General features: G+C 43.5%; 1 protein-coding gene across 2 annotated transcripts in view; it reads left to right on the top strand.

Moving 5' to 3' along the window:
- Positions 1-1,077: 1,077 nt before the first annotated feature.
- The window catches only part of RANBP3 (RAN binding protein 3), a 48,939-nt gene continuing 27,499 nt past the window's right edge, over positions 1,078-22,517 (top strand). Inside the window, exons 1-3 of one of the 2 annotated variants that reach the window (XM_080384121.1) lie at positions 1,078-1,201; positions 11,314-11,369; positions 20,653-20,856. In XM_080384121.1, the coding sequence (XP_080240247.1) occupies positions 1,180-1,201; positions 11,314-11,369; positions 20,653-20,856 (282 nt within the window). In that variant the 5' untranslated portion in view covers positions 1,078-1,179. The remainder of the gene's footprint in view (positions 1,202-11,313; positions 11,370-20,652; positions 20,857-22,517) is intronic. The other variant, XM_080384122.1, reaches the window with a different exon arrangement.

Genomic DNA, 22,517 nt, shown 5'->3' on the forward strand with positions numbered 1-22,517 from the left:
TGAGAGCACCAGAGTGCAGTTATACTGCCTCTGTACTGTATACACTATATGGTATCATTTTATGGCCATATAAAGCCTTGGTGCACCTACGTTTTGAGCAGTGTGTGCAGTTCTGGAGATAGCAGTTATTCACCACAGAGAACGGCAAATATTGATCTTTGGGATGGAGCAGCAGCCTTCCATAAACTGAAATTGTTTGAGTGTTCAGTCTGAAAAAAAGGCGGGAAAGATAAGGTCAAAGCTTAAAATGATGACTGCCCACTAAGTCCCCCAAGACTGTAGATGTGAGGCACTCATGAAGCAGTAAATGGGAATCAAGGATCCATTTAACTCATGGAGTGAACTTCTGGGTCCTGCAGCCACACAAGGCGGCAGAGCAGAGGGCAGGGCCAAGCAAGGCATGGGAAGATCCATGGGCAACCAGTCTCCAAGGCCCCAGTCCAACGAGCGCAGCTGCTGGGGGTGGCACGGGCAGTGGGCTGCAGAGCGATGGGCCTCACAGGGGTTCCCGCAACTTGTCACCACAGGGGGATGGCAGCCAGGCTGCCCGCTCCAGCACGACCCAGCCGGCGCTGTGGGGACCTCGGGCTCAGCCAGGCTGCCCCGCCAAACCTGAGGAGGCCCTGAGGGACGCCTGGCATGGACGTCTGCACTGTCGCGCCTCAGCCGGCCCCGGTCGGCTCGGCCTTGGCCAGCTTGGCCACTTGGGCCGGCCCCAGGCGCCTCGGGCTCATCGCACAGCTGGGCCAGCTCCAGGCGCCTCAGGCCCATCGCACATCTGGGTCAGCCCCAGGCGCCTCAGGCCCATCGCCACACCTGGGCCGGCTCCAGGCGCCTCAGGCCCACCGCCACATCTGGGCTGGCCCCAGGCGCCTCGGGCTCATCGCACATCTGGGCCGGCCCCAGGCGCCTCGGGCCCACCGCCACATCTGGGCCCACGGCCACATCTGGGCAGGCCCCTGCCGCCCCAGCCGGCCCGCGCGCCGCGCCGCGCCCCGCCCCCGCCCCCGCGCCGCGCCCCGCCCCCGCGTCGCGCCCGCTGCCCAGACAAACCACCCGCGCACGCGCAGTGCCGCACGGCGCGGCCGTCCCCCGGCGCACGCGCTGCCCGGCCGGGCCCGCCGTAAGTGGAAGCTGTCTGCCCGCGCGATGCATTGTGGGCGTGATTGAGGAAGTAAAATGGCGGACCTAGCGAACGAAGGTAGGCGGGCGCTGGCGGTGCGCAGCGGTGCCGGCCGCGGTTTCGCCGCCGGCCTGGTTGGGCCCGGCCTGGCTCCGCGCCGCCGCGCTTTGGGCTCCGGGCCCGGGCCGGCCCTGCGGTCCGCTCTCGGGGGCGCGCCCGAGCGCCGGCCCGCCCTCGGCAGCGCCCCCTCCCCGCGGCCTCTCCGTGCCCCGGCCCCTCTGGGGCGAGCGGCCGGACAAAGGGAGCGCTGGGCTGGGCCACCGCGCTCCCCGCCGGCCCCGTTCCGCCCGGCGGGCCCGGCTGCGGGGCGGGCGGCCGCGTTGCTGCCGAGGTGGGGGGCGGCGGTGGCGGCCCGGGGCCGCGCTGGCAGGTGCCTCCTGCCGGGCGGGGGCGGCTCCCGGGGCGGCGGCTGGGGGCTGCAGCGCGGCCGGTTCCCCGGCGCCGGGGAAGGGGCCCCGGGGGCGCCTCAGCCGCTTTGTGCCCCTTCTCGTCCGGTTGCTTTTTGGGGTCGTTGTCCGCAGCTTTGGGACTGTTGCGAATCTTTCCTTAACTTCCTCTTGTGTTAAGCCTTCCTCGAGTGAGGGGAGTAACAGAGGCGGTTCTGGAAAACTAGATGAAGTAAAATAATAACCATATGTGGGTTTTTTTGAAGCCGAAAGCCTCTGAAGTAAAGAAATAGTGGTTTTCTTGCTCTCTGAAGAGGGTTAGGAAGACATGGGCTGCACCGCCGCAGGGTTTGGGTGTTCTGTTTGGATGTGTCAAGTGACAACAGGCGTCAACAGTTTGCCTTTGGGAGTCAGTAACGTGCCACAAAGTCCCAGCAAAACCAAGGGTGCCCCAGCTGTCTCTGTTCCTCATCGTTTTCCTTCCCTAACGAAGGGGGGGGGATGCCCAGAAGGAAGCAAATCAAAGTGTGAGGCCCCTTCTTTCAAGACTTTCTCACGTTTGAACTCTGTACTAGTAGCAATTACAGTTCCGATATTAACGTTTAACAACAGGAAGCAAATATCTATCGTAGGTGTAGGTTTTGAAGGTGATTTCTATAAGCAGCTAATCACATAATTACACTTTAGTTATTTGACAGGTCTTGTGATGCAGCGTGTCTTGGGCTGTTGGCTCCCAAACTCAAGATGAGCTGTCAGTGCCCAAAACAGCATGATAAATGGTCTCGAGGATGATAGTGAATACTCAAATGCATAATGACTCTAAGAAATTTAATGACTGTATTTGCATACTGTCATTATAATGACCTTAAATTTTGATTGCTTGCTGTGTTCTTTTAGAATCAGAAGTTGGAAACAGCTGTCTCGCTGTAAGTCGTGCAAGCCCCTTGCTTTACTTCTCTGTTCTAGCGAAACGTTTGAGCTCAACAGTGAATTCCAAGTTGCCAGTGTCTGCTTCTACCCTAGCGTGGTATTTCTCCAGTATTATGTAGACTGTCTGGGGTGGGTTGGGGGGAAGTGTGGTGTCACCCTTACTTTTTAATCTGATTTTCCTTTCTCTCTCTTTTTTTTTTAATTTCCTTCAGACCCTTTCCTGACTCCAGTGACTTCCCCCACCTGCTAACATCTTTAGTTTGTGCTTGCACCTCCTTCCAGAACTGTTGTCTTCATCCTTTACTGTTCTGTTTCTTCTTGCACTGAGAATGTGATCTAATCTTTTGTGAGATTAAGCAAGATCAGCTTGCTTCTGAACTATTGTCTCTTCTGCTCATGATAATATCATTGGCTGCATTGCCTGGTGTTAGTTTTTTTTTCCCTCAGTTTGCATTTTTGAGGTGTCTGTTCTTTGTATACCTGTGCAAATACACGCGCTTTCTGGAATTGGCATCCTGCTGCCGCAAGTCAGTGGATTCAGTATTCTACTTGCCGCCTTTGCTGTCTCTGACACGGCAATGATGTTCTCAGGTGACTGATTGTTCTCTCCTCAAACATATCAGTCTATTTTATTTTCCCAGCCTGTAGGTGAACGTTATATTCCCTCGTGCCCAGGTATTTTCATTGGAACGTATGAAGTGACTGTTTTGGTATTGATAATTCCTTGATCTTCTGCTTCATATCTATTAGTTACATGTTCATGTTCACAAACCAGGTGTGGCTAAAACAAAGCTGTTAATATTCCTTAATCTTGATGGATGTGTACAGCAGTGCTGTCTCAATCATACTTCATTGTGAGGTGTGAAGCTAATTATTCTTTGACACCTAGTAGACACAAGTACCTAGAAAGAGGTTTCAATTTTTCTTGCCGGTCGCTTTTGCTTAGCGTGTTTGAACCATAGCTTTCCTCATCTGCTTGTGCAAGTGAAACTCACTTAGGCTCTTACCTGTTTGATTAACAAACCTTCTAGCCCAGTTCAGTTCTGCTTGTGTCCTTTCGTCTTGCTAATGCAAAGCTCTCTTAACCTGTCACTTTTACCCTGTCACCCCTTCTTGTTTCTGTTCAGTCACTGGTTTTGCCTTTTCCGGCAGCGTGTTAGTTGTCTTTACCTTCTAGATTCTGATGTCTCTCTTAGTCCTTTGTCTGTCTTAAAACCATGACTGAGGTGTCAGTACTGCCTCCCCTTAACCATTCTTCCCACATCCTTTAAGCCTTCTATTGTAATGGATGATCTTTTTGTGATTCATTTCTTCAAAGCTACAAACATTCCCTCCGATATTCTCACAGGTACTTCACTTTCTTCATTCTCATCGTTCCTTGATTTTTTTCCATTCACTTGTCTTTTTTTCTCTAGTGAGTTGGTGAAACTGTACACCTACCTCTTTGTAGTGGTTTGATGGCAAGCTGTATCTTGGCAGAAGAAGGTTGTTGGATTAAGGGGGTCCTCTGCTGCAGAGAAGGGGGGTGAAGGATGAGGTGGTCCAAGTGCCACTTTACAAAGAAGTTTGTACTGTGACATTTCCTAGGAACAAGTCCTGTTTTTGGCATTGCCCCTCATCATGAGAGCAGATGACCTGGTAAGTGTGGAGCTAATGAAAAGGAGGAGAGAGTAACTTCTCCCGGGCTGTGTGAAGTTTGCTCATCTATCACAAAGATTTAGCGACATGATAAAGGCTTTGGGGACTGGCATTGTGAGGCGTTTGATAGGGAAAACCAGGATTTGGGAATGGTGAGCACAGTAGTTACTGTTACTGTGGTATAAAGGAGTTACTGAATGGTATTAGAAACTCTGAAGTCTTTGGTATGATGGTTTTTGTTGGTATTTTAGCTGAGTTGCATCTTAAAACTGACTCTTCACACATGTGAAGTACCGTGGAGAACTGGACAACTTCCTGTCAGGCACAGAGTTACATAAACTGAATGTTTTTCTCAATAACTTGCTGTTAATGCACAACTGGTAATTTGTTTGTATGTAACTTGCTGTTGAAGCTGCTGTTTGGATGACAGGATCTCTTTGTGTTGGGAATGAATTACTTTATCACTTGTCAGTCATGGAGAAAGTGCAAGTTTTTCTCAGGGCTAAAACATCGCGTTCCCCTTTCAGGGTGTGCCTGCACCACCTGTGTTGGCAAACTCTTTATTCACCAAACAACTAATTTTGCTTGGTGAAATTGCTGAGTGCACAGTTCATGATCATAACAAGTTTACGGTGTGTAACTACCTTAAACATACGAAAGATGAGAGAATCAAAGCCGATTATCTGAGGAAAGGCATCATTCCTTTGCCAGACCTGTATGATACTGACATTGCTGCTGTGCCGTTTCTGGTTGGTTGGTTTTTTTTCTGGTTGTTCCCCCCCACCCCCCTGCCCCGACTATATAATTCTGCTTGCTGATGTAGCTTTTGGAGAGAGGAAGGTCTGTTGTTGTTTTGAGGGGAGAAGCTGGCAGGCACCACTGGTCCTGGTGTTTGTAGACCCTGTAAACTGATATTTATTTTTTTTCCCCCCTTGGTGATTTACTTCAGATAAACAGTGGACGCAAAGTTAAGCTGAGTGATTTAGTTTGATTGTTTTGGGGGATGTCCTAATAATTCACACCCAAACTCCATAAAGTACTCTTTCATTTACAAGATAGACCAGTCCAAAGACTTCAATTTTTGTTAACAATTTTTTAGAGTTTTTAATGTTTTATCTTCATTGCAAAGTAGTTGGGCTGCCTCATGGTTTTCTTCCTGTCGTGTGCAAATAAACTACTTTCTCCCATTTCTGACTTGCAGCGTTTGCTTTGTGTGAAGTATCAGAGCTGAAATAGCGAAATTAGCTAATGCAAAGGGTAACTTCGTTCTACTAATGTCACAAGGGCTTGGGAAATGAAATAACACGTGCTCTGCAAACAGAAAAGGTTTCTGTTTTAAATATGGTGTATAGAATTTTGATGCCATCTTAAATATGTAAGAGGCATTCTACCTTCCCGTGCCTACTGTCTGGAGGAGACAAAAAAAAATTAAATGAGAGTTTGAAGGTGAATGAGAACATCAGATATTTTGCTTCATAAAAAGCAACATCATAGCTTTGGAAATAAGGCTAAAGTGGTTTTTTTTCTGATGTCAGCTATAGTCACCATGACATCACTTGTGAAGTCTGGCTATAAATGATGCAGTAGTGGTTTATTGTACATCAAGTCAGAAAGTACAAATTGACTTTGCTTGTGGGATGTTTCTGGAGATCAGCTCTTGGTGTGGTGGCTTGCTCATTGCTCTCGGTCCATTCATAGCTATTGGAAGAGAAAAGTCTTATTGACATCTTTAGAATTCTATAATGCCACAAATTGCCCTTACTTCTTTTAATATGTTTTTTTAAGCGTGATTATTCTGCTCTTTATAACTTGAATAGTATTAAGGTGAAAAAATTTCTGCGGCCTGAGCTCTTTGACTAAGCATAATTAAAATTAGCTTTGAACTTAAATTTTTTCTTGACCCTCAGATAAGCCTTTCACAGGCAAGAAACTACCACTCTGAATATTTATGGTGAGTTAAGAGCCTAATTGCTGTTCCCCTTTTTAACACTCTTTCATTGTTTGCTAGTATGATCTACTTTTTTTCTCTCAGGTGGTATATTATAATGAATTAAAGTCAGAGCAGTTGTTCTCAACTTGCATGCTTCCAGTGTTGAAGATTGCATCTTCAGATCCAAGCAAAGGACTTGCTTGCCTGGAGGTTTCTCAGTGTTTTTCTTCTGCCTCTCATGTATATTCCTGTGTAGTCAGGCACTATTGCACTGCTAAAGGTGATTTGGAGTAAATTTCAGAAGAAAATGTTTGAAACAGTGTAATTATTAGCTTAAAAAAAAAAATCCTGCCATAATAACCTGGTTGCAGCAGGTCTGGTGAGGACTTGAAAGTTGGTTTCGTGACATGGGGATTGGGTTCCTTCTGAAATCTGAAGATTAATTTGAGTTGATGGTTGGTGATCTGGGTTGCATGACCTGTGAGAAGAGGCTGAAAGAACTGGGCTCCTTCAACTGAGGGAAGAGAAGGCTTCAGAGAGGCACTTTAAGAGCTTTTCAGGACCTGTGAGGTGGTTATTAAAAAGGCAGAGCCTATGGTGGAAGGACAAAAGGTGACAGGTGAAACAGGTGTTCAGACTGGTTGTAGGGAAAGGGTATGTTTTGGTTTTAGGTTCTTTTCACCTTAAGGACTGTCAAGCAGCAGAAGAGATTACCTTGGGAGGGTGCTCAGCCCCCATCATTGAAAGTTAGGACCAGACTGGATAACCTGAACAACCTGGTCTGACTTCATAGCTCACCTTACCTGGAGATGGAGGTTGGAGCAGAGACCCCTGTGGCCCCTTCCAGCTGGAATTACCTGGGGCTGTTACAACACTGTGGTCTCAGTGGCAGAGGAGAAGAATGCATTTTTGGCCTCTGTCACTGTTTTGCCATGGGATTTACTCCGTGAGTCCGGTAACTATACATAGAAATGCACTTTGCATATAGAGTGGTGGTTGGTGTCGTTCCCCCATTTTGTACAGTTGTACCTTGTGTTGTCACTTAGTGGCCTTCAAGTGTGGATTCAAAAAGGTTTTTGCATCTGTATACTCAAAATACCTCTTGAATTTGTCAGTACTGGGTTGTTTTGGACTGCAGTGAAGGTTTAAAATTTTGTGTTGTGAAAATAGCTCTTGTGGTGGCTAGAGGTGCCGCCGGCTACTGTGGTTGCATTGGTGTGAATGGGTGGCGAGGTAAAAAAAAAGAATAATTGTCTAGTTGCAGGAAACATGGTTGACATCAGGGTTTGGTACAGCTACAAACGGTCATGTATCAGAGTTAAAAATCTCACATTAAATAAACAGTATATACGACTTGATGATACCTCTGCCTGAGCCATTGGGATAGAATTTTCTGTTCCTGGGTTTTGGTTCCTGAGGCTTGCAAAGCAAGCGGAGTAGGTTTGGTGGTACATATGTCTTTCTGAAAGTGCATAGAACATATATTGATAGTTAATGACTTGGCTGAAATATGCTAAAGGAATCTAGCCTGTGAAAGCCAGCTCTTGAGGCTTTTCTAATTATTCACGCAAGATGAAATGTCTGAATCTTATGAATAGGCTGCAGGAAGTTCTGTGGATTCAGTCATTTTCTCAGACTGGTTTGACAGCCTACCACCATTCAGAAGAAACAAAGTGGTTTGTACTGGTTCCAGATCTTCAGATTGGGGACTTACTGTCTCTGTGGCAGTAATTACTGAACATCTGCTTTCCTTCTTACGTGCTTGGGCTTTCCTGACACACCTTTACCAAGACTGACTTGGTTAGAAAACTGACATTTCTGCATCTCTAGCTCCTTGTTTTGTCTTGTTTCTGTCTGCTTCTCTGGAGAGAAACCCAGTCTTTCACAATTTTAAGAACTACGTGCTGTCTGTTCATCTCATAGGTAAAGGAGAAGGTCTTGTGCTCTCTTACGGTATTGTACCTGAAGTTTGAAGGTTGGTTTTTTTTCTTTCCTTTATCCTGCTTCGTTTTCCCTTTGACTTGATGACAATTCTGTGGACCCAACAGATCCATTTCGCTGTAGGTCATCCTTCAGACATGCTGGTGGAGTGGAAGCATGCTCACTAAGTAAGAATGTGACCATCCATCTCTGATGTTGGCTAGCACTAATGATTGTGTAATTCTCATTTTAGAGTAGCACTTAATAAGCTGCCATGGTCACCATGTGGGAAAATTCCCCAACAACTACATAACGTGCACTTCTGTTCTACAAAAATAAAACCTGTTGTAGTTCTTTAGTGGACAGGAAAGCTTGGTTTGTGTAAGTGCTTTCATAGAAAAAACATTAAATACTAGAGACCTCTTTATTTGGTACATAAATGTGTTCAAAAAATGTAAGTAGGAATCAGAATTGAAAGATGGGGCCAGTCATTTGAATAGGAAATTCTGCATTGGAGCTCTTTACCAAGTCAGGTAATGATTGAGAGCAGTAATATGCCTGCTTTTATCAGTAATCGATAATTGATGCCTTTGAAAACGTTTCCTCAAAACAGTAAGGCTCAGAAAAATATGCAGATCACACAATCTAGGGGTCCCTTCTCGCCTTGGGCGAGAACTAGGAAAATATTTCCAGCATTGTGGTCTTGTTGAAGACCTTAGAAAGGACATGGTGAACAAGTGTTCCCCTGCAAAAACCCAGCTAGACCAAGCACCGGAGCGGTTCATGGCACGGAGTGCCTGCTGGCTGGCGGTCATTCCTGCCGTGTGCCATCGTGTCAGCTGGTCTCTCAGCCAGCAAGAGTGATGGTGTGGTTCCTCAATCGTGAGTACTGCAGGACTGTTTCTTCAGTGGATAGAAGCTCTCACCTGTTGTACGAGTATTATTTTTCCCACCTTGACTAACAGGACTGGTTGCAGTTTATTAGCTTTTCCCAATTTCATTTGCTCTAGCCAGATACAATCTTAAATATTGGATTTTTTCAGTCACTTTCCTTCTTTTGTTCTTCTATCCAATATTTTTTTTTGTGAGCTTTTTGCTGTTTCTGGCATCCCAGTTCTTCTTTTCCTGAGGACTCAGTTTTCCATCACCAGACTCCATTTCTTATTTTGGCCTGTTCCTTTGCATCAACTTTTCCGTCTCCCCATTCTAGTCTTCCTCCAGCCATCCCATGTTTTCTCTGCACTTCACCTTGTTGTATCTGCTTTTTTAAATTGTTTGCTTTCTTCTCTCTCGGTACTTCAGTCCTTTATTAAGCACTGAATAGAAAAATAGTTCTTTTCTGTTCAGTCCTCCTTGGTAACTGTGGGATATGGTGCAGGAGTCTGGTACATTGTGTTACGTGAGTCCTGCTTTGGAGCAGATCTCCAAAAGGGAAGGACACTAATACAGCATTTTATCGACTGGCTTGTCAGTCTTGGATAAAAGCAGTTGGTAGAATGCACGCTGCTTGTTGCTGTAATTAGAGTGTTAATGACTACTGAAGTATACCAAACCTGGCGTAAAGAAACAAACATCCCTTTGAAGTGAAGTGTTAAAAGCTTGGATGTTGTGGAGCCTCCCACAGGCAGGTTAGTGTGGCCAAGGGAATCCAAAGGGATCCCTGGCTTTGCCCCAACAAACTGTTTTTTTGGGGACAGGTATAGCAGTTAAGTATTTGTTGGCGATCTTCATTAGTAGGTTATTTTTCATTTTTTAAATAGGTTGGCTGCACTGCTCTCATGGATAAGCATTTGTAAGGTTCCGCAGTGTTTGATCGACAGAAGAACTGAGAATGTAAAGGGGAGAAGAGCAAGTGAAATGCTGGAGCAAGGAGCTTTATTTCAGGATTAATTTTACCTTTTGTAGAACAAGTTACGCCGGTCTTGCAAAATGAGTTTTGCAGTGTTTTTGCTGGGTTATCCCTCTGAGTTAGACCCACGAAAGAGTAAAAGAGGCTTTTCTACCCTCAGAAATAAATGCACAGAGTTCTTGGAATAATTTTCATAATTTTTGTGTTTGTGAGGTAAAGTTTCACTTTTTCAGCTAAACTGATCTAGTCACTAGCAGTTCCTGAATGGCCAATCTCACCCTTTTTCCTTCCATGCTGACCCAAGTGTTTTACTGATGCTGTAGCAGATTTATGGAGGACTTTGTGATACTGTCTCTTTTTTTTTTTTTTTTTTTTTTTTAGGCATGAGGTAATTCTTCTTGATGGCTTTGTATTTCTTTTTGGTAGACCTTCAGGTTCTGAAAGTTTTAATTTTCTTAAATGTCTAGTCTCGTTTATAATTGCAAAGGTAGAACTTTTGCAAAGGAATCAGCCAAAATACAGCTCTCCCTGAATACCCCTGTTGAAGACAGACATAAACACTGGGCTCATCCTTAACCCTACAAACACAGGAGGGTTGCAGACTGCGTAGAGTATGTGCGTTTTCTCCTCAAATATAATGCTCATGGTGTATCAGTTTGTTAAACTCTCAGGGAAGTTCATTTCTGATTTATCACACACCCCGTGGTACGTGGGTTTTTTTGTCATTAAGGACATTTGAGGTAGTTCTGAGGTCATAAAGGACAACAGAAAACATACACTCATTCTAGAAATTTCTTCTGTTCTTGAAGACTCAATGTTGATAAGCTCATTGAGAAAATGGTGTCCTGCTAATATTTGAATCAGAACTTCAAGTATAAAGCAGACATGCTCTTAAATTATGCAGAAAAGAATGGTCTCTCTGTAATAATATGCATGGGATATTTGGCTTAAACTGCAGACGTGCAAATGCTGAAGGTGTAGGACCTTTCTAAAGGTTTCAATGACAATGATATACAACTATAATGAAGTGTCAGAGTTAAGCAACCTTTAAGAAGGGGGTATGTGGGTATGTACAGCAAAACTCCCTTTGCGTTAGTGCATTACTATGGGGAAGGGAAAGCCTTTGTCTGTAAAAGTTGCCTGTGTTCAAAAAGTAAACTACTGCAGCAAAGGGCCTTTTCCTCCTCACGTACCTAAGTGTGGAAAAAGTGCTGGTTTGAAATGGATCTGGAGGGAAAAGACAAATAGTTTTCAGATACCGGTTGTATAGTTCTTCTTAAAATGCTCATTTTTCTTTTTGAAGATCAAGTCCTTATGATTACATGTTACCAGGAACTGGTGGAAACAATTTGTGTAACTGAGATTTAACTGCTTCAGGGATTCATTGTCAGGAAAAGCATCGTAAAAAATAACGTTTTCATATTGGTCAATAATGAATGTGGTTTGAAAAAAACACAAATGATTTCTCTTTTTACAGAAAAACCTGCCATTGCTCCACCTGTCTTTGTATTTCAGAAGGATAAAGCACAGAAGGTAAGATGTTGATTATTTTTTTAGTTTGTTCTGTAGCCCTGACTCGTTCCGTGGTGAGCAGCTGTTTGTCTATATTGTTTTGAAGATGGATAATGGAGCATTAACATTATTAATGGGCATAGGGCGAGGAGGTACTGTAGAGCTAAAAGGGGGAAGATGTGTGATGGTGGCATGAAATGGATAGCTCTTCAGACAGAAGACGGACAAAATCTGGGAGAAAAAATATCTTCAAAGCTGTGTCTTGAACAGGTGGCGAAGGAGTGCTGACAGTAGTTGCATGAGAAAACTAAAATTTTCTTTTTCTGATAGTTAAGACAAAGCAAAGAAAACCATGGTCTGATTATTGCTTTTCACCTCAGTATATTTAAATGCATCCCATATCTTTGGTTAGTAAGCTGTGAAGTGTCTTAATTACCTTGGAAAATGGGCCCCCTGTTCCCTCCCTGGTCCCCCTACCCCTGGCATATGTTCCTGTCCCCTGCCTTTGGGGTCTGCAGGGGCAGTGACATGGCGTTCAGTTGGAGCTGTGCTGTGATCTGTGGGAAGGTGGTCCATGGTGAGCTTGTAGTGAGCCAACTGATACAACTCATCCTGCGGCTGCAGAAGGAATAGAGCTCAGGAGAGAAATGGCAGTTGAAGGAAAAGAGCAGGACCTTTTCTTTAGCAGAGATAGCAATTAAATTGAAGTAGATGTAATGGATAACCATGGTTTTGTGGACAGAGTGCAGGATGGCTTGCATTCTTTTGCACTTGAAAAATGACACACAGTATTATAGATGAGTGCTAGGGTATAGTTTTCTTTTTTTTTTTCTCCTAACCAGCAAGCCTTTCAGTTTCTTCTATTGTAAAAGTATTTTTGTAAAACAAATTAAGAACGTCAATATATTGCGGTATTTAATTCTGCCTAGCTAATAGTAAAAGCTGTTAACATTTGGGAAAAAAATAATCAGCATTACCCTTGTTTCAGCTGAAGCTGGTGGGAACTGAAGTGTACTCATGTACACATGATTCACTTTTTGTTCACAATCACTGGATTGTTGTATTATCTGTGCAAACAGAAAATTTTCTCAAACATTTGAGTAGAGATACTGAACCGTACTGCAGTTGGTAGTTTTTCTTTGGTTTGGAGCAAGTACCATACTCAAGCTTTCTGGTGGGTTTAGTAGGCATGTTCCTCAGCAGGAGCTTGAAATCTTTTGTCAGCTTGGAAAGGATTTAAATCTACTGTTCTCCTAATATTAGCTAATCAAATTAAATACATCTTAAATACTTTTGAGATGTTCCTTCCAATTACGTTTTTTAGAGTGCCTGTTTAGATGTACTTCGGATTGAAGGAAGCGCTAGTGCTTGCACTATCAGTTTGGATCGTGGCGTTTCCTTCTAGGCAACAGCTCCCCGTCACCCACTGTTGCTTAGACCGTTCCTGAAGGTCCCTTCTGAGTTGCACCGTGGTGAGTTTTCTCCCCAGGTGTCCTTTGACTTGGCAGTGCTTCTGCAATTAGCCTGGAAGCAGTGACCATAGCAATATGCAACCCAGGCAGAGTGACATGGTCCCATGTCCTTTCTTTGCTGGCCTGGCCCTTCCCTGCGAAGATGGTAGGTCTGGTGCTGTCAAGTTCCTTCATGTTGTACCTTCTGCTCGTGCACAGTGTGTGTTTCCCCAGTGGCCTGCACGCCTTCGGGGTTAGGCTGTGCGAGCTTCTCTGGTGGGCTGTGGGACAGATCTGTTGCGCTCTGGTACGCCTCAAGAAAATATTTGTAAAGAATCTTAAGTAAAGGCTTAACGTCGTCTTGGGTTGGCAGGGAGGACGGAGGGTTCTGGGGAGAGGGATCTGTGATTTAGTCTTCCCAGGTGCCTCGGGAGGATGCTGAGGACTATGGTGATGCTGAGCAGGGTGTTTGTGTACAGTGTGGCCTCTGCTGAGGCACAGCCAGAAGTACTGCCCGGTGGGCTGGGCTGGAGCAACCACCTTGTACCTAGGCTGGTGGGTGAGCCAAGTGTCTGGAAGGCACAGGGGTTAAAAATGAGTCAGAAATTGGTCTAAATGGTAAGTGCTGTTGGCTTGAGAGAGAGCTGGCCGTGGTCCGTGTGGGTGTGGAATAGGTCTCGCTTGGTGAGGGAACAGGGCAGGTTCCTCAAGGCACATCATGAAGGATCTGCCAGTGGCATCTGTCACTTGGCTGCTGATTTCCAAAGTGTAATACATGTAATAACAAACACAAATGCTTAGGTTAAACTGTGTAATGTGTAGAGGTGTACAGTTTTCTTAAAAAGGGGAAGGGAGGGTGGTTAATTTTAGTAGCTTCTATGGTGTGTATTTGAGACTGGACAAAACGTGAGAGGCATCAGTGCTCTGTTGCTATTCCATTAAATAAAGGGTCAAAGCCTGCTTGTTGCTTGTGCCAGTAGCTGGTTTTTGTAGCGTTGATAAAATGGTAATAGAGGCAAAATACGGTGCTGTCAGCCAAAAGTAATGGCCACTTAATACATACTGTATATATCAGAACCTAGCAGCTGAGTGTCCCTTTAATCAACTTAATTAAGAAAAGGTGACTCAGGTTACACACTGGTTGAGACCTTTCACTGTATTTTTGGAAAGACTAACAGCTAAGTGTTAGTTAACCGTTAACTCTATTAGTGTTTCCATACAAGGTGCCTGGTTAAGTGCATTGCCTGCCACAAAAGATTATCCTTATTAAACTTAACAAGGAAAATATATTAACAGAGGAGTTTTTCCTGGAGCAACGTTTTGAAGAAAATGCAAAAGTAACTTCAAAATAGTTGACAAACAACTTCTAAAAGACATCATTTCTCTATGTAAATCACAATTTTAATTTAGTAAAATGTCTGTCTAGTCAGGTTGGCTTTCTTCAGTTCAATTAACTGTCCATATAATTGTTTAGGTGTCTGCCTAGTGCTCTTCCACATCAAACAGGACATTCTGAGCAGAATTATTTTGTTGGCTGTGTCTGCAGACCCTTTCAGTACTAGGGCTGGGTTGATACTGTTCGGTGGCCTTAACTACTTTCCTGGAGCTAACGTTGTCTGCTTTAAGTTAAATAACATTATTTTTTCTAGAAATATCTACTTGTTTGTGCTTGTAAGGTGTCAGAAATCTATCTCCATTAGAAGTTGGAAAATACTCAGCATGTTGTAGGACAAAATGTGTACTAGTCTGGAAACTTATTTTTTTAACTGGTTTTTCTAGTGAAGGCTGTATACAGTTTAGTAAAACATCAGAACCTGCAGGCTGTCATGTTTATTTAGGGGGGACAAAAAAGTGCATGGTGTTCAGAATGATGCCTCTTAATTTTGCTTTCAGTTAGGAGATTCTGGTTGTTTTCTTTTGCAGTTAAAAAGATGGGATTAGTCTGTCTGTTCTGATTTTCGTTATAGATCTCAGTTAATGGTGGATATAAAGTTGGCTTTTTCCACATTTGAGTGAGCCTTCATTTTCATATCTCCTTAACTCTTTGAGAAATATTTTTGCAATGTGTGAAATAGAGTTCTTGCAAATACCTGAATGATAGCATCCAAATACCTTCCTTGTTTATACACTGCAATTCATTTTTCTGGCAAGCAGAGCTTCTAGAGCCCACAGGAGTTGGAAAATTGCATCAGCAAGGAAGACTCGCAGCTGTTAAGATTTGAAAGCAGCATAAAGTTCTAACCTCACTATGTTAAGCATAGAATATTACTGTTCCTTCATTATCTATCCCAATAACTTACACATGAATTACACTGTGCTTTTCATAGCACTTCTTGATTTAAAGATTGACTGGTGGATAGAACTTTTTCTATGATTCATTTTTGTTGCTTGTTAGACTTGTTTCTGCTCTGAAACCAATTTAACTTCTACCATAAAACTATTTAATGACAGTTTCCATAAGTTACTTGAAGTCATTTTATGAAATTCACTTTGACCTCAGAAATGCATGTTATTCTGAAGTCTTTCTTGCATTTACACATTTCTGAGTAGGTATAATAGCTCAAACAAATTTAACTGGTAGTGTCATAAAGAAACAGTTTGCCCAAAAATGTGTTTAGTGTCCTTTGTTCTATAAGCATGAGCTGTGGCCATCTTCCAGTCATTATTGATCCTTGTAATATTAGGATCATCATGACTCCCTAGCCCCGAGTACTACAAAAGGTGAATTCTCAACTCAGATTTAGAAAAATATTTTTGCACTTTAAAGTGAGCCATTGTCTGTGATGTAGCTTGCACCTTGTCCTCTTCCCTCCCCCAGCCTGGGTTGGGGTAATGGTAGAGTACAGAAAAGAACACTTTAATTTCTGCCTTGTGATAAAACTGGTTTTCTATGCTTTCTATAGGTGAAGTGCTAGTGGCGAGCCTTTAAAGGATGAATCTGAAGGGAGGTTAAATTATGTGATATTTGGGTCGTGTCCCATGCCTAAGTGGAGCTGCAAAATGATGCAAAGAGTTTAAGGAGTAGCTGGCACAGGGGTCGTAAAGGTAAAGGAGTAGTTCTGGAGTAAACAAGGGTTTACTTCCTTAAGTTGTTGTATCTGTCATCAAGGTCTCAACTGTGGAACTTTAAAAATAGATGAGGAGCTGTAAAAGTGATTGAAGTGATTAGAAAGATGGCATTCCCATGTAGGCTGGAGAGCAAGTTTAGAAAAGTTGTATTTGATGATATATCAAGTAGGGAATGGTGGAAGCGCTGGCTGGATGTAGTGTGATTTGGAATTTGTTTGTGTTATGGGCATGGCTTGTAGGTTTAGGATGGTGGCAGGGACAGAACTGTGGAGGATGTAACTTGTGTAGGGAGAGGCCACAATATTCCTTTTTGCAGGCTCTCTGAGCGTAGTTAGCACAGCTGGCAAGAGGTTTTTGTTAGGGAGACCTGGTTGAACTGTGTGAGTGGATAGTATGTTTAACGAGTTAAAGTTAATGCCTAAGAGTTCGTAATTGTCAATATATTGCTACACTGATGCACTTAAAAGAATGATCGTTAAGTATTTGGGGAGGGCAGTTGTGCAAGGCAAAGCTTAGAGGAATAGAGAGAGGCTGATAATGTCAAAGGCTACTGAGGACACAGAAAGCTGTCCTCAGCCCTAAGCAGGTAAAGAAAGATTGTGAAGATACACTGAGTAATCTTTTTGCACCATTGGGTATGGGTGCTAGTTTGGGGAAGATGAGAAAGGAGGAGGCATAAATAGCCCAATTTAGAGCTGGGAGGAAAAACTGACCTCAGTGTTTGTGCCAGTCCTTATAAAAAAGGAGTATTATTTCCTTGCCTATATTTGGTGGATTTAGCATCACGTTAATCTTAGCTTTTAATATATTTTTTTATGTGTCTCCTTATTTCCTGCAATGCAGAGAAAGCCAAATCTCCAAGTAGCCTTCTGTTTAGTCTAGGTTGTTGTTTTTGATAAAATAGATGTTTGATCTGCCTGAGCAAGGTGAGTTTGTGTAGGTGGCTTCCTAAAACTATTACTCTCCATTGATCTTTGCCTTAATATTTAAGAGACAGGAACAGGTTTCAGCCATGCTCTCCCTAGAGCCGTACTTCCAAGGAATGCTTCTCTAGAGAAAAGGAGTCTCAAGGTGAGACACAAATCACAAACATAAAACATTTCAGCAAAAAGGAAGAGAATGAACTATTCTTCACCAGTTCCATAGAAGTTTGAACAAGAGCTTAGATCAGGATTTATGAAGTTGAGAGATTACAAGACACTTCAGTAGTAAGCATGACTGAAGAGTGAAATGAATTGTTAGATCTTGCAGTTTTCCTTGGATGTGCTTTTTTGAGAACAGCTGTACAAACTTCTGTCTGGAGCAGTTTTGGTTTCACAAGTCCTTGAGGCCCTTGTTGGTTTTGTCTTTCTCAACTTAAACCACATACTCTTTACAAAATACTGAAACTTGCAGTAGTTTTTGATCTATTTCATATATTGCTTTTTTAAAAATAAAATTTCATGTATTAACCTGGCCAAGAAAGTCTCAACGTGGTCTCAGGTTTTTCTGTGTAGAAGTGGCAATTGGCAATGACTGTTTTTGGTTTGTTTCTTTTCTGGGCCTTGAAGCACATATTCCAGTTTTCCTTAGGGTAGAAATCAGATTTATGCCATAAGGTTACCTTGCTTATTTCACTCTTTAAAATATTTGCCGCATATTAAAAGAACTGCTAAAATCTGATGCATGTTTACTTAGCCTAGTTTGAAATGTTATAAACTGTATTGATATGAATTACTTGCTAAATAGTTTATTGTCATTTCCACTTTTAAGTATATAGTACAAATGTGTGTTGAATGTTCTTGCCTTTTCTTATGTTATTAGCAATTTTATGATCTATAGCTAGAAGTCAGTGTAAGTGGTAAGGCTCTTTTTTTTTTTTTCTTTGCATTTCTCCAATTGCTTGCTGAACCCAAGCATGTGAGCTACTACCATCTATGTGATCCTCTGCCAAGGGGTTCAGCAGAATGGGCTTTTTGTCTCCTTCAGTTTTGTGGGTGTTTGGGGTTTTTTAACCCGTTTATAGCCTGACTTGATGCTTTCCAGCTCTTGTATGTGGGAGTCCCTGCATTGCCATCCTGTGTCATAGAATTATTTAGGTTGGAAAAGACCATTAAGGTGAAATCCAACCACTCCACAGGACTGCAGCCACCTGTCTCTGCAGCCATCTCCGTATGCACGCTCACACTGTCAGCTCCCAGCCAGGCACGTGCGGGCACCCCATGCACAAGGATGGCCACTTGTGTTTTCAGAGTTATACTCCTGCTTCTTTTTCCTCCAAATCCTGTGTATTATGGCTGAAGAAAAATGAAGTATTTAGCTATTTTTATGTGGGAGCACATCTGTACCCTTTTCCTGTGTGTTATTGTGTTCTTATGGGCACTGAATCTTCTTAATCTTCAGCCCAAGAATCTGTCTACAGTTTCCTAATCATTCCCTGCTGCCTCCAGATCCCTGGTGATGGTTAGCTCATTCTGGCTGTTGGCAAGGATGGTCTCCCCCATTCCTGTTTCCTAGTGCCATTCTGGTAATAGCTTTCAGCATTTTCCCCACTGTGGTTTTTAGGGTGCTGTCCCCCCCGGAGATTCCCCAAAGGCTGTGTGAGCCCAGCAGGGTCACCTCCATCCCCTGCCCAGCAGGTGGACTGGCTCTGTGGTCTGCTCAGTCCTCCTGCGGGCATCTCTTCTCGGTGCTCTGGCTCTCCAGACCACTGGAGGGGTGGAAGGTCTTTCAGCCAGGAAGCCAAGCAAAGCCGGCTCTGCCGCTGGCACTCTGCTGCTTACCGGGCTGAAAGCTTGCAGATTGCGGAAACGATTGACGTGGTGATAGAGGTTTAGATGTTAAAACAGTTCAGCATGCTTCTTGCAAACTAGAAACCTCGGGTGGATCACTGAGACCCAAATTGCCTCCCTTGCAGAGGTTGTATGCGTGGCCCTGCTGCCTCCACTTGGTGCAGACAGACTGCTGCTGGCCCTGGGGGTGACGGTTCGGCAGGACTGGGGAGAGGTCTGAGTCCTGAGATACGTGAGATTTGGAGTAGTGGAGTGAGAGGACCAGAGGATGCATGCAAACATAAGCCATGAGAAAAATCAGGTTTTCGCTGCTACTGCTTGCATAACTGCTTTTGTGGCTGGTGTGATGCAGGTAATTGTGACTTAATTCTTGTACTTTTTTTATGACTGTCTCCTCTTGAAGGGGAAGAAAACAGTTTGAGTGACATTTGGAATGCTGTTAACTTGGAAAGTGAGATGGCATAAAAAAGCGACTAGGAGTAATGGATATAAAACGTTGGGTAGAGGACATATGTTACCCCTTCCTTTACGTATGAGTTACGTATGTTGTAAGTGCTGTGCCAGGTAGCCTTTCCATGCTGCTCTTCTGAGCCAAAGAGGTAAGAAGAGCAGAGTGCCGGACTCGGTTTAATTTTGGGTGACAAACAAAATGTTTCTTTAACTCTTCTTTCTTGTTCTGTGGGGTTTTAAGTTACTGTTTGGGTCAATTAGTAACAGAAAATTTTGAAAATACAAAAATCCAGCATCCCCAGCTTTACCTGGCATACCTATCATTAGGGCTCAAAACATATTTAATGGGGATAATGTTATTTCTTGCAAGATTTGAAACTTGAGTAACTTCAGTGAACTGAAATGAATCTGCTGATACAATTGCATATATTGCTGTCTCTTAATTGCTTCTGTTTGAGGGCAGGGCGAGTCATAGTTGAAGAACTTTGGGTTCTTAAGATTCAAAAGCTGCTGTTTATTTTTGAAGTTGCTGTTTGCCCTGTTTTGCATGGACCTGGGCAATGATGAGCATTTTTAAGTCTCTCTTCATTCTACTGAATGCTTTCTGAGAGCGAGCCAAACTTATGTGCTTCTGAGTGACGTCTTCACCTAACTGCTTGATTCTCCAGATGCTTCACCATACAACACCAGGAGGCTTGGCCCACAAATTGCAGCTGGGAGAACATCCTTGGCGTGCATATTATTCATGGACTATAATTTAGTCTTTTCTCACAATGCAGTTGTTCAGGCTTAAAGTCTTTAAGTGTTTAATTCTTCAGACGTGTGCAGAACATGGTAATGCCCAATTTTTCTGCAAGTGAGGAACCTGCAGCATTAAATAATCTCAAGTGTAGAGTCTGCAGCAGAAGTTCAGCAAACGCCAAATCCTGTTAGTGTGCACTAGCTATCCTGTCATTCCCCTCCCTGAAACAGATAGGCAAATTTCGTAATTTGCAAAAGTAAATGTTGGTGTTGGTTTTCAGATAATTCACCATCGTGAATATGAAAGGATTGTCTTGTGTGAATGTTACAATAATGAATTTCTGTGCAGAGTTTTGTAATCAACCCCACTGACCCCAAACGTGGTCTGAATAAGCAGTGAAAGACAGTAATTTACAGCAATTGTCTATTTAATTTTTAATTTTTATGTCTGAATCTGGGGGTAAAGCAATTAGCTGTCCTTTAGACCTAGAGAGGAGTTAAACCCCAACAACCCCATGGCTGGCAAAATGCTCTTTTGCCAGGGAGACTGAAACTTTGAGCTAACTTTTTTTTTTAAAAAAAAAAGTACATTTGTGCAAAATGATGCTTTTGGTGGGGAGGGGAGGATAGTTCAGTCAGCAGGTTCTGTTACCTGGTTTGTGCATATTTCAGTCGGTGTCTCAGCAGCAAGCAATTCCTTCTGCCATATGGGAAAAGACTGGAATTTAAAAACAGATTAGCAGATCCTCTCGCTACACTAGGACGACTGCTGTCTTGTGTTGCAGCCTTGCATTGAAGGGCCGTTGTCTTTTCTGCTCCCAGTCCCCTGCAGAGCAAAAAGGTTTGTCGGATTCAGGCGAGGACCCCCAGGGAGAGGTTGAGTCCCCCCACCATGGTCTGGGTCACAAAGAATCAGCTGGTAAGCGCGACTCTGAGCACCCTGCTCCCGCTGTTGCCTCAGTCAGTGCTACCCTGAGTCCCACTTCTGAAGCCCAGCTTGCTCCTATTCAACAAGGACTGGCAGGGGTAAGTGTGAACCTACCAAGTACTTCTGCTGCTGAGGGGTCGAAAGAAAAAAGTCCCTTCCACTAGGAGGAATCTGTTGCTTTTAACTTTAGGTAGTGCAGCGAGCCCACTGTCTGTCTGGTTCGTTGATCTCGGGTGTTGGTCCCCTCTAAGCCATTGCTCCAGTTAGTAGAAATGAAATTTCTTTGGTGCTCCCTAGCGGGTATAATTGTAGAAGTCATCAATACATCAAGTATTAATTTTAAAATTTAGGATGTAAACTCTGTGTTTGCTAAGGATGAGAGCTCTTCTAAATGAGCGAGAACGTGGGTATATATGAGGGATTTGCTTCAAGCAGTTAGGGGAGGATTGTTTATTCCCTCTGAGCCGTAATGCTGCAGCTTGACAAAGGGAGCAGCTAATGCTGTGTTTCCACTGGATATAAACAGGAGCTTGTCATGCCAACCTGTAATGTACTTAACAGATTAAAAGCAGCCAGAAAATGCTAAACCAGAATTGTGAATTTAGGTACTTGGGGGGGAAAAAAACCCCAAACGCTACCTTGAGGTAGGAAAAAGCTATTAATTTAAGATTATTTTTTTTGTACTGGTGGTGGAGCAAAATATTTTTAGAAAGGTTGCATGACTAAATGAACCATACAGTCTTTCAGAGCAATTGTAAGTGTTTCTAATCTTTCTGGCTGGTGGACCATGTTTTCTTGGTGCAGGTGAGTCACTGCTCATTGTGACCACACACTATGCATATACTCTTTGATAGGTCTGTGCCCATTAAGGCTGCTCCACACAACACCTGCACCCTTTTCCTGCACTAATAAGTTGTGGGTTTGGTTTGGTTTGGTTTTGGTGTTGGTTTTTTTTTTCCCCAAGAATAGGCTGTTCAGGTAAACCCAGTGTCAAATGGATTGTCATGACAAGGTACAAACTGCTGTAGGTTAAGCCCCTTTCTGTGTCCAGGCTGTTGCTTAATGACCTGCTGCAGAAGTTTTTCTATTTTGATTTTAAGATTAAAGTTTTCAAGGGTCAATATTTTAAAATATACCTGGTAAACATAGTTGCAGATTTTAATGGCAACTTTAAATGATACAAAACCGACAGTGTTACTAGAATGGCATTAACCAGAGTTTTCAGGAAAACTGCAGCAAGTGGTCACTATCTTAGACTTGTTCCTAAAGAGCAGAAAATCTTACACCAGTTAACCCAGGTCTGAAAGAAGTTTAAGAACCAAAAGTGCTGTTGGGGAATGTATGCAGGAATTCTTGGCTGTACACAACAGGTATCTATACATCCTTGAACTGAACTTCGCTCTATCCACTTAAATCTGTGGAGTAGTACAGTACCCGATATAGGCATGTAACTGGCCTTCAGATGCACTGGCAAGGATTTTTCAAATTATCTCGGTGCTGGAGTAAAACTTTCCTTGAAATACACACAAGGTTGATGCATCTTCAGAGTGCTCGTACTGGTTTGCCAGAGCAGAAAGTTCCATGCAATCTTCCCAGGACCTTAGGAAGAAAAGATGAATTAAGGCTGAGCTCTGAAGCGGAAACACTGCATATTTCTTGTTTCCTTGGTATTGTTTGTACATGTACAGGCAGATATTTTTGTGGTGTGGCCAGAGAAACTGTCTCTTGCAGAGCGGAGTGTGATGTCTTGACCTTCCCG

The sequence above is a fragment of the Falco punctatus genome, assembly GCF_963210335.1.
Source record: "Falco punctatus genome assembly, chromosome: 4".
Lineage (NCBI taxonomy): Eukaryota > Metazoa > Chordata > Aves > Falconiformes > Falconidae > Falco > Falco punctatus.